The sequence below is a fragment of the Chaetura pelagica genome, unplaced genomic scaffold (assembly GCF_000747805.2).
Source record: "Chaetura pelagica isolate M959 unplaced genomic scaffold, ChaPel_1.0 scaffold294, whole genome shotgun sequence".
Classification (NCBI taxonomy): domain Eukaryota; kingdom Metazoa; phylum Chordata; class Aves; order Apodiformes; family Apodidae; genus Chaetura; species Chaetura pelagica.
The window spans coordinates 382,497-394,039 of record NW_009953068.1 but is presented as its reverse complement, the minus strand read 5'-3'; the positions used below and the strand labels follow the sequence as shown (position 1 = coordinate 394,039).

General features: G+C 47.0%; 1 protein-coding gene across 1 annotated transcript in view; it reads left to right on the top strand.

Annotated features, from left to right (window-relative positions):
* The window catches only part of CORO1C (coronin, actin binding protein, 1C), a 48,643-nt gene that overhangs the window by 28,169 nt on the left and 8,931 nt on the right, over window positions 1-11,543 (top strand). The window contains exon 3 of the mRNA XM_009996817.1: window positions 7,456-7,578. Coding sequence (XP_009995119.1) covers window positions 7,456-7,578 — 123 coding nt within the window. The remainder of the gene's footprint in view (window positions 1-7,455; window positions 7,579-11,543) is intronic.

Here is an 11,543-nt window from a genome sequence, read left to right as displayed (position 1 = left end):
ATCCCGGGCCCCCATGCCGGGCCCCCCAAACCCTGCAGCTCCCGCAGGGCGGTTGGGCTGCAGAGAAGTGGCCTCCGTTGGAACCACCTGCGTTCCGGTGTTTTTCCCACCGCTGTGCCTGGTGTCAGTCTCTGGGATGAGGGTGAGGGGAGTGGAGCTGCTCAGCCTTGGCTGTGCACGCTGAGCCCTCCCCAGCCTGTTCCGGGCAAAGTGCTGGAGCAGGATCTTGCCATCAAACTGGAAGCCCAGGCTCTAAGGGTTGATTTTATTTGGGGTTTGTCTCAGGTTGGGTGGTGCTCAGGGAGGGAACCCCGGGATGAAACTTCCATCAAGGGGTGTGGGCCTCAGCCTTGGCTTGCTGGTGGGTGAGCTGGAGCTCACCCAGGGAGCTGGGAACTGAGGAAGAGCCAGGCAGGTGAGGGAAGAAGCAGTTCTCCTGCTGGGATCACCAGTGTGGATGGGATGAGGGTGTGGAGCTGCCACGGTGAGTCCCAGTGCCCAACTCAGCTTCGGGTTTGGTGCTTTCACAACAGCCCGGTGCAAGGACCATGAGTTGATGGTTCTGCCTTCCTCCTGCAGCCCTCCCATGCTCAGCACAGGCCAGGCAGGTTGGTTGGTGGTGGGCTTGTCATCTGGGTATCCTTCCCAGCAGCAGGACCCCAGGTTATCTTCTGAAATGCTGTTAGGAAGGGCTGTGCTGTGTTTGGTGGGCTCATTTCGCTTCAGATGACAACAGAGTCAGCAGGATGGAGATCTTCCTGCCTCTGCTGTCCAAGGAGAGGGGTCATGGGGATTATTCTCACCCAACCCGATGAGTGATCCCTGTTTTACAGCCCAGATTAACATGTCATGGGTTTCTTGATGTGCTGGGGAAGTGACTTATAAACACCTGGGTTTAGTGCATGATGTTGGTACTGGGTCTACATGACAGTGAAACTGGTTACAATATCCCCCTCATCCCCCCCCCCAAAAAAATCTTTACAGTCTGTATCTGCAAAGAAAAAAGCTGCTGCAAAGGGTTGCTCTTTGATGCAGTTCTAAGAAAAATCCCATCAGCTGAAAGTCATGTTATGTAAGGCCTTTAGAAGAGCCTTATTCAGTCCCCTTTGGATATGTCTTTTATTAGATTTTCCACTTGTGTGCCTGACTTCTCACTGCACTCCCTTTGCACAGGCAGCATTCCTGGAGAAGCAGTGATCAGATGGGTGCCCTGAGAGGCAATTAGCATGTGGGTGGGTGAGTGCACACCTCGGGAATGATCTTCTGCAAGGAATATGTTGTTCTGCAAGTGACGTGCCTTAGTGTTCAGCCGTGGCATATGTAAGTTGTTAATCAGCTGTTCCTGATCCTCCTTCCTCCAGGAAGGACTGGGGAAAGAAAGAGAAAAAAAAAAAAATACATCCTTGCCTGATTTGTGTGTAAAATAAAATCAGGAGCTTGTGCTCTGATGAGTTCCTGGAGACCCTCCAGCAATTTTAGGTGAAATGTGGATGGAAAGATATGAATTAAAATGAGTTACTGTCTTCCTGACTTAGGCTGCTGTGGAGCCCCTGTCAGGAGTGGGTCTGTTAGGTCTTTTTCATGGCTGTGAGTTTTGTGCAAAGTTGCAGACCACAAAGGGAGGGGTTTTTTCCCCCAAACTTTGGTTGGATTGCCATGCGGTTCCGAGTGGTTTCGTACCTTGGGCGGAGAAGATTAAAATTCAAGACAGTTCTGCAACAGCTGAATAAAAAAGCAAGACATTGGTGGTTTTTAAAGGTCTAAGTTATCTTGTGACAAGTGGAACTGCTGAAACCTGGTTTCTTGCAGTTTTTTCCTTCATCTGCTCTGCACAGAGCAGTTGTTTCCTAGGTCTTTTACACATGATTTCGCTGGGCCCATCAGCACCCATGGGTGCTCACTAGCCCAGCCAGGGTGCCTCTGCAGCTCAGGAGGGATGTGGGCTTGAGTTGAAGCTCCACCTCCTTCAGCACAAATTTATTTATTTTCTTGCACCTTGGATTTTTTTTTTTTCTTGAAAGCTGCTTTTTTATTTAAAAAAAAGAAGAAGGTGGAGGTATTTATCACTGTCACTTTGATTGCAATGGCTCATCAGGTCCTAGTGTACCAGGGAGGAGAGGGCAGCAGCGTGGCTAATAAATCTCATTTCTCTAGGAAAGCAAGCAGCAAATACTGTCCCCGTGTCTTACAGTCAACCAGTGGTTTGTACAAATGCTGCTGCAGTTTGGAGGCCTTGTCCAGTTTCTGGGTTGTTGTCCCCATGTCACTGGTTTATGTAGAATACAAAGGTATCTGTGCAAACCATCCAGACAGGCTTACTCAGAGCAGGGCTGAAGGTGGCTTGAAGTGGGGGGTAAAATCCTGGGTTAGGTGTTTAAAACCTTGGAAGCCCAGGGACAAAATGAGTTCAACAAAAATGGTTGGAATGGAATAGAATGTCTTCTTCCCTGGGTCTGTCCAGACTTCTGTCTCCTCCTTCCTTGCTGCACTTTTACTGCTCCCAGTTTGTTTCACCATGGCTGATGTCCTGGTTTGGGTGACATGAGGCTCTTGTTCCCCATGGATCCTTTCTCCTGGGGGGGTTGTTTCTATGGCTTTTTTTTCTTTTATAAAGCCAGCATGGGAATATCTGATTGTTGCAACTCATTCTATGAAGGGTTCTAACTAACGTCCCGTTTTCCAGGGTGCAGGATCCTGCAGTTACCACCAGCTCTTACCTCTCTCTCTGCAGACCATGAAGTTCCCTGGCTGGTGCAGCTCCTCTCCCAGCAGGAGAAATTCTTCCCTCATTCTGCATCCATTTAGGTCTGGGCACTTGGGAACAAGGACCTTTGTCTCCACTCTCTCGCAGCCTCTAATGTCACAGCCCTGCAGCTGTCAAGGTGATAAAGCGAGAACAGAAGCACTGCTGAGGAATTCTTGGAGGGCACAAGCAGTATTTGCAGTGCTTTGGTCAGAAAGCAGCGTGTGGTTATGGATCCTCTTGTTGCATGCCATTGCAGTAGAGCTTTTGGGAGTAACACTTTTCATGAACTTCCAAATTAGTTATGGATGCCTTAGTGGGTTTGCTGGGTGACTAATGTCTATTTGTCATGGTCAGGAGAGAGCAGTGCATGTTCATGGCATCCTGCTGCAGTGTTTTCCCTCAGCTGCCTCCTGCATGATCAGCTGCTGCAGCCAGAGGTGAAGGTTGGGTGGCCAGAGCACATTCAAGCTTTACTCAAGTGGACTCTGTGAAACTTGAGGTTCTCCTGAGGAAAATACACAATATAGGGGAAGAAAAAAAGGAGTATTTTCTCAAACAGAGAAAAGGTACCACTGGGTTTGTATTTCAAACTTTGCAGTTGAGACCTGATTTCCTTCCTCAAACTTCTGCAAACTCAGGGGGAGGAATTGCCTGTGCTTGTGCAACTTGATGCCACTTCCCTATTCTAAATGGTGATCTTCACATGAGCAGAACCATGGGCTGGGGGAAGCAGCTGTTCTCCCTGATATTTTTACCATAATCCATGAGCTGTTTCCTGCAACCAATTGTCCTTTTCTGGCAGAGAAGCGGTCGCAAGACAGTCAAATTAATTCATAAATCTACCACTCCTACAAGCCATTTCCCTGTGTCACTTACTTGCCCCTTCTGGATTCAATAACAATTTTTCTTCTCATCTTTAATTTTTCTCTGATCTGGATATGTGAAAGCACTAAACGAATTAATTTGGCAAGGTCAGCTTACTGCCCGTGGAAGGAGCTGGGTAATGAGTGTGCTTCTAGTCAGTGCCATCCAGCATATTAATACTAATCCTCAAATTCACCTTTTTGGCTACCTTTTTATAAAATACAACTCCTGACTTTCAAATGTTGTTACTGTGATGTGTTGCTCCACCAGAGTCTGAATGGATTATGAGAAGGATTTAATGTCTTGAAGTTGCACTGTGTTAATTTTAAGCTGTGTATCAGCACTGGAGATTTATTTTAAATCCTCAACTAATTAAAAGATTACCTTTTAAAAAAGAAATTAAAAAGTCTCCAAACCTTGGGAGTATTATGGTAGCACGAAAATGTGCCCACTTGGCAGAGAAGTTGCAAACCTCCTGGTGTTCTTGTGGCAGAGGAATCTCTTTTGAAGGAACTGTGTTTAGAAATGTTGAATTTGGTAATTTTACAGGCTGGTGGTTTTTTTTTAATACCCTACTGCAGGCTTCCTGGTCTTTCCCTTTTGGCAGAGCCCCCCAAATACTGTTTTTAAAGCTCTTCTGTGTACAGCTCATGATGCCAGGAATGGGGATCCCCTGCTCCGCAGAGGGGAATGCTGCTGGGAGGAGGAAGCTGCAGTGCAGCCTGCACTAATGGTCTTTACAAAACTGGCTTAGAGAGGTGATCTGAGTTAAAAGCAGCTCTTTTCTCAGCATGCTGGGTGGCTGAGGGGAAGGTGTGTGCTAGGTCAGGCCCTGGGGTGTTCACACAGATGAGTGTCCTTTGGCAGCCCCTCCACTCCCCTTGGAAGGGTCACGCTTTCTAATAAGAGTTTTTGGGTGTTTTTTCAGAGTGGAGCAGATGACGAGGCCTTGCTGAGGAGAGCTCTTGCTCTCTTGTGTGTTCAGGAAATCACCGTGGTTTCCTCTGCCTTGCAAAGGGGTTTGTGTCTCTAACCACAAGTCAGTAGCTTCTCTGAGAGCAGTTGGGCTTCTCACAGAGCTGCAGCTCTGAGCAGTGCTGCAGCCTCCTACAGCCACCCCTTCTGTCCCTCTGCATCCTCATTTCTTCTCATTTTGCTGTTCTGACACTTCTTTGAGGACCCTGGGTTGGTCCTCCTGTGCAGTAGTGCCCTGCCCAAGTGTAGAGGTTGATGCTTCTGAGCCATCCATCTCCCTGGCATTGTCTGTCTCTGCTAGGCCCTGGGGAGCTGCTGTGTTTGCAGGCAGCCTGACATCTCCTCCAGTTTGTACTCTGCTTGCTCAGTTTTATACGTTTTTTGTGAACAAATATGCTTGAGGTTGCTTGAAGTTATTGCATCTCCCACGCTGCTTCTAAAGAACATCTCATTTTCCCCATCCTTGCTCTGTCTGTTCCCTTGTTAGGAATGATTTTGTATGTCACTGTCCCCACCCAGGCAGGGGAAGGATGTGCTTTGCAGATCAGGCAGATAAGCCCCTGTTCACCTGCAACATGGTGCGAAGATATTTCTGCTCTGTTTGGTTTCACTTCCCCTTTATGCATCTGCTGTTTCTTCTTGATCCTGTTGACTCTGGCCTGAGAAATGTTGCTGTCCTTGTCCAAAACAGCCTCTGCATCCATCTCCAGTTCCTCAGCTTGATGACAAGACTCGGTTTTACTGTAGTTTGGTGACAGGACTGAGCTCTGCTGAGGGAAGGGGGAAGCCCATGGCTGCCCTGTTCCCCTCCCACTTTCAGGCATCAGAGCTCCCTCTTGCTTAGACAGAACCTCCATCATCTCATTTTCTTGCTGCCCTCAGAGCTCTGCCATGCAGTGAGATAATGGAGGTCCCAGATAATGGGTTTTAAAAAATTAGCTCCATTTTAGGTGATCAAAAGCAGGTGGTGGGGCTGCCTGGTCCCAGCATTCAGCTGCCTGCGGCAGGCACTTGGCTGCTGCTGCTCCTGCTGTTCAGGTTCATTGTGATCAAAACTGAGAGGTGAAGTTTGGGGTTTAATTGGTTCAAATTGAATTATTTTTTTCCCTCCCTCCAGTCATAAATTACTGTAAAAAACTAAACTAAGCTGACAAGCACTCGTGCAGCCTGCAAATAATTATCATAGGCTCCTCTTAGAGGATTGCTCTGAGCCCTGCCTAGCAAGAATAGGTGGTCACTGAGGTCTTGCAGTATTAGTTGTATTTTTTCTTTTGGTTTAGATTTGTACTTGTATTTAGCCTGTAATGTGACTTCTGGAAAATGTTCATGCATGTATGCTCTGCATGATTCTTTTTTAATTAGAGGAATTTAAATGGATGGGCTATACATGTCAGTTGGATGTATTAATTTTTTTAATCCTATTTCACATTATGGCATCCAAGGGGGATTACACAGACTTTAATTTTTGAATGTCTGCTTTATGGCTTTTCATCTATAACTCTTTCACTTTTAATAATTTAAAAAATTATCTGGATCACTGAGACAGTCTTTTTATTTTGAAACCTGAAATTAGCCATTGAGGAAATAGTGGTGGGTCTGTGTCTGTAACTTAGTCTGTTTGGATCGTCTTGTGTTGTTGCTAGCTGAAGTCTTCAGGTCAGTAGTCTTCAAAAGCCAGTATCCAGCATTATTCTGATGTTTTGTACCTAAGGCAGTGTTGAATAAGAGCAGCCTTCCTCATGGAGATGGGGAGGAGAAGGATGTATTGTGAGGTGTAACCTCCAAGGTTAGGGAATGTCATAACCCAGTGGCAGAAGGGAAATGCCACCCAATTCTTCTGCATGTTTAAACATGAAAGAAGATGACCCTGTCCCACACCCCTCCCTCCTACCTCTCCCATTGCCCATGAAAAGGCCATCACAGCATTCCCTGGAAAACAAAGGTGGGACCTGAATTTAAGCTCTAGGAGTGCAGGAGCCTCTTGCTCACCCTGGTGCTACCATCGTGTGTCTTCAGTATTTTAAATCTTGCTTTCTATGTGGGCAAGACTTGACCAAGAGAGATAATGATGATTAGCTTGAGTTATGCTAATTTCCTTTCTCAGGGGGAAGCTGAGGTGCTCTGTGTGTCAGCAGTTGGGGTGGTCAGGATGTGAGGCGGCTCCATCAGCACAAGAGCTGTGTTGACATCGCTGGATTTGTCTCAGTTCACATCAGAACATCTTGCTAGCTCATTTTCTTGGGAAGTATGTCTGTGTAGTGAGCTCAGCTTTGGCAGGTTGGTGGTGGCCTCTGTCCTCTGCTGTGGAGAGGCAGGGATGGATCAGGGTTAGGTGGCCCTGGCAGTCTGTGTCAGCAATATGTATTCCTGAAAAAAGTGTTTGACTCTGCACAGCTGTGTCCTAAAAGCTTTCAAGTTGAGTAAAATACTTTTATGATGAAAACAAGCAGACTGGGTAAATTCAATTAAAACCCTGGCTTGGCCATCTCCAGCTGTCCCTGGGCACTGCTGTGAGGCACAGACACGGGCAGGGCTGGCTTCCTGGGAAGCTGGGGCTGGACAAAGGGATGAGGCAGCAGCAAGTGCTGAGATAGGGACAGCAAAGCATCCCTGCATCCATAGGGGAAGCAAAGCCCTCCTGTGCTGAAGCTCCCAACCCCGGTCTTGCATCAGCAGCAGTGTCCAGCTAATCACTGCTGGAGAAGAGTCACTGGTTTATTTCCTCTCCTGATACGTGAGATGATTTAAATGTCATAGAATTGTGAATACTGAAGGGGTTAATGGAGGCTTAGGAAGCACCCTCCTCCACTCTGAGACATGCCCTGTGCTGTCCATGTATTACAGCTCTCTTCCTTGTTTCTCTCCATCAGACAGGCAGAATTGACAAGTCCTACCCAACAGTGTGTGGCCACACGGGACCGGTGCTGGACATTGACTGGTGTCCTCACAATGACCAGGTCATCGCCAGTGGCTCTGAGGACTGCACTGTGATGGTGAGTGTGGGGTTAAGGTGTCTTGTGGGCTGGTGTTTTCTTCATGATCAAAGTGCTGCTGTCAATGACACTTGTCTTTCTCAAATGCCCTGGACTGGTGCTGAGGGCAGAGTTCTTGATGATGTTATGTCGGAGAAGGTGCAACCTCAGGCTTCTGAGAAGAATTTCTTCAGCCCTGAGATGGCACTTTGAGTGACAGGCTTGGCCTGTATGTTCCTGGCTTTGTCTTCAGTTGCTCTTCCATTTTTGCTTCCCCTGGGGATTTGTCTGATGTTTGGGAAGAGGAGGGCAAAGAAGGAGTGGCAGTCAGGGGTGAGGTGTTTTGCCTGCAGTGCTTTTCAGAAGACTGATCTGGCTCCTGACCTCACATACCCTGATGGATGTGGTGGTGTGTGTTGGGAAGAGGTGGAGACTGGAGGGGAACAAGCCCCTCAGGTTTCAGAATTGCTTCAACACTTGATTTAAGGGTGAAACTTCCACTTTTTCCTAATATCTACAGGTTTAAGTAGGTGTCAAAAAGCACTTTTTTAATAAACAAAAAATAATCCAAACTCTGCACCTGCCAGCCTTGGTCCTGAGACCTGTTTTACCTCAGTCAGAGCCCACTGAACAATAGATGACCTTGCTCCATGATGGATGTGGAATCCTGTGTATGCAAACACAGCAGAAAAAGTGAAAGAAAATCCTTGTAAGATGAAATGATGCCAAATAACTTCAGTGATCTTTGGCCATATTTAGAAATGCTGTAGGCTGAATGTTATATTGAAATCTTATTATAGATCATGTCGGATAAATTCCTTTGCTTCTGTTCATGGTTAAAATGTTTGGGAGGGGATTTGTCCCCCAGAGGCTTATCCTGGGACAGCTCTTGCCTCTGATCTCTCAGTCTTGGAAGCTGAAGCATGTTAACAAAATGTACTATATTTAATATTCAACAAAACAAGCTTCTGTGCTTGTAATGCTCACTGCTGGGCTTGAACTAAACTTTGAAGGATCCAGGAATGTTCCTCCAGGAACCAGGACCCAGAAGGTCTGCGAGTCGGAAGGAACGGTCTCAGAAACACGAGCATCAACAGAAGCAGGCAGAGCTGAGGTCTGTAGCTGCCTTCTTGGAGGCAAAATAAGTCTCTAATCCAAGTGCAATGAGAAGCATGTTGTGAGGCTCCAGAGGGATTGAATTATGTAGAAAAACCAACAGTGTTCGATTACAAGTTGTCCAAATGCTCCTAATGTAGACACAAACTGTCTGCAAGAAGCTGAGGCTCCAACTGCGCCAACAAGCTCCGTGGGGCTTGGGTTGATGGGGGGTTGTTGCTCAGTGGCTGCTGCTCATCTGCAGTGAGGGGTGGGCTTCCTCCCCCCAGTCCTGGGGGCAACATGCAGGGACAGATACTGGTGTTGGTGTGTGGTACCCGTGAGTGTGTCCATGTCTGGAGTGGCTGGGAAGGTGAAACCAGTGGGTCTGTGCTGCATGGAGGAGGTAGCGCATGCAGCTGGTAGTTTGGAAGGGGTCAGGGTGTGTTAACTGGAGGTTTATGTGCCAGCAGCAGTGAGGAGGAGAGCAAAGAGGACTGAAGACCTAAGTTGAATCTCCTTTGAAGTATCACAGAACTTCCCATGGGAAATGATGTATCCCAAATCATTGGGACAGTTGTTGAGTGGGCAGCACAGAGCTAGAGTAGGTAAAGAACAACCCTGGCCTGGACTGTTTGGAAACAAACTGAGTGTGCTAATGAGCCTTCTCTATTTTAATAACTTTTCTGTCCTGACACAGGTAGTTTAGTGTCCTGTTTTCTCTGCTTTTCTTTAATCAAGGAGTCCTGCTTCCTGAACAGCCTGTCACTGCATAAACCCACCTTACTTTAAAGGATATGTGGTCAAATGAGGGTGTAACTCAAATGAGAAGTGATGTGCTAGCAGAAATCATGTGGGTTTCTGCAGAAGTGCCAGCTGCTTTTCAAAAAAACTCCTGTGTGTTTTTGGAAGAGCCTCTGTCCCTTGGCACTTGGGGATTTAGGATCTTAGCCTCTTCCACAACAGGTCTCTTCAGCATCAGCTAGACACATGGTGAGGGAGAGAGCAAGGCTTTGAGGTGCTGTGCAGCCAGTGTCTCCAGGATGAAGAGGGCTGATTCCCTGCAGTCATGACTTTGAACTGTCTGCAGACTTGGTGTACCACAAGGAAGGTTAACTTGGCCCTTGCAAAAGCTAGAAACATTTTCATTAAATAAAAACTCAGATCTTTAGAAGGTGGAAATACTCTGTGAGCTGCATGTGAGCCTTGAATAGGTATGGGACTGGAGAACCTTAGGCTAGGGGTGGAAGTGACTGGGAAGGAAGACCTTTTTCTGATGCTGCTGGGCTTTGTGGCTTGGACTGCTTTAGGAGTGCGACTCTTTGGAGCTGCATTGAGATCTACCTGATGAAAGACACTTGATAGGTGTGATCTGATGGTGTCTGGTCATACAGTCATTACTTCTGCTGTCACATTTGATGCATTCAGAAATTATTTGGAGGCGGAGAAGAAAAAGATGGGGGGGCAACACTTGGGACAGCTGACCAACCTTGCAAGACCACCTGTGTGCCAGTGGGTATAAGCACATCTCTGTGATCCCAGTAGAGGGAAAAGTATAATGGACCTCTCCCAAACATCACCTCTTTCCTCCATCCCACTCTGGGTATTCCTCAGGGCACACTTGGCCTCTGTCCCCTCCTGCCCTTGCCAGCATGAGCAGGAAGCCAACAGATTCCTTTTGAGTTGGCAGATACAACTGGCTTGAAGTGGTTTGAGATAGAATGAAACACTTGCAGTCTGCAAGAGCTGAAGTATTTCCTCTCTACGCCTTGTTCTCAGTTCCCCAGAACAGAGGAGCCCTCAGCACTGCAGGTGATGACTGTGGCCTCTCTGCCTTCTTGGCTGGTTTCTGGATGAATTTATCTCTCTTTTTTTGCAGGAGAGTGGACAGGGAATCCCCATCTCCTCCACTCTGTTGCTCTCAGAAAGACTTTCTTTAAAACACATGCAGATACCTTCTGTGGCCTCTTCTGGTGTTCTCTCTGAAGAATGATTTTCTTGTGCCAGCAAATGAGGAATTACTTAAATACTCATGCTTGATATTCTGCTGAATGACTGTAATGTACTGCAGGGTTTGTAGTTCAGCTGGAAAATATTAGATTATATAAAGGCCTGTAGATGGTATCAGGTGGCTTTTCTCAGATGAGGAAAATTTGCTTCATCAAAAGGTGAATATTAATGAGTTTGTGTGTAACGGCCAGAGTGGAGTTTGTTTGATTGAGCAAATTGTTTTAAAAATCTAATCAGAGCCTGAGACATCAACCTGGTTGTGGGCAGTGAAGCCCTGGCAGCAGGACCAGCTGGCTGTGGAGAAGGTCTTGCAGCTACAAGAAATGGATGCACCAAGTGCCTTTTCCTGCAGCCACGCGAGAGCAGGGGTGCAGATAAAACCCAGGGCTCAAGCTCACTAGTGTCCTCGTGCCCTGTGGATATAGGAATTGATGTTTCTAGAAATTGACTTCATCTTCTCTGCAGGCTGGTGCAGAGCCAGAAGAGATGGTTTTTGATTCTCTTTAAAAGGTATAAAAAAGTGCTGAAAAAGTTTTTCTTTCTCACGTGCTGTTTCTGCAAAACCTTTTCCCCCTCCTGCTCTTCCTCTGAGACCCAAACCTCTCCACACCACCCTGGTGTGACTTCACTTCCTTGATCACAAACAAACCAGCCAAGTGAACTTCAAAAAAACCCCAAAACCCCCAGAAGTGAGAGAGCTGACAAACTGTTAGTGATTTTGAGTTAATCTTGCAAAATGTGAAGTTTTCCTTGGTGTAGTCGCCTGGAGTCCTCTCCTTCAGCAGGGTGAGTCCTGCATCCAAAGTGAAAGTTCCTTAATGTGCCTGGTGAATCCAACTCCATCCCACGCTGAAGACAGGCACCCCACCCTGAGCAGGAAT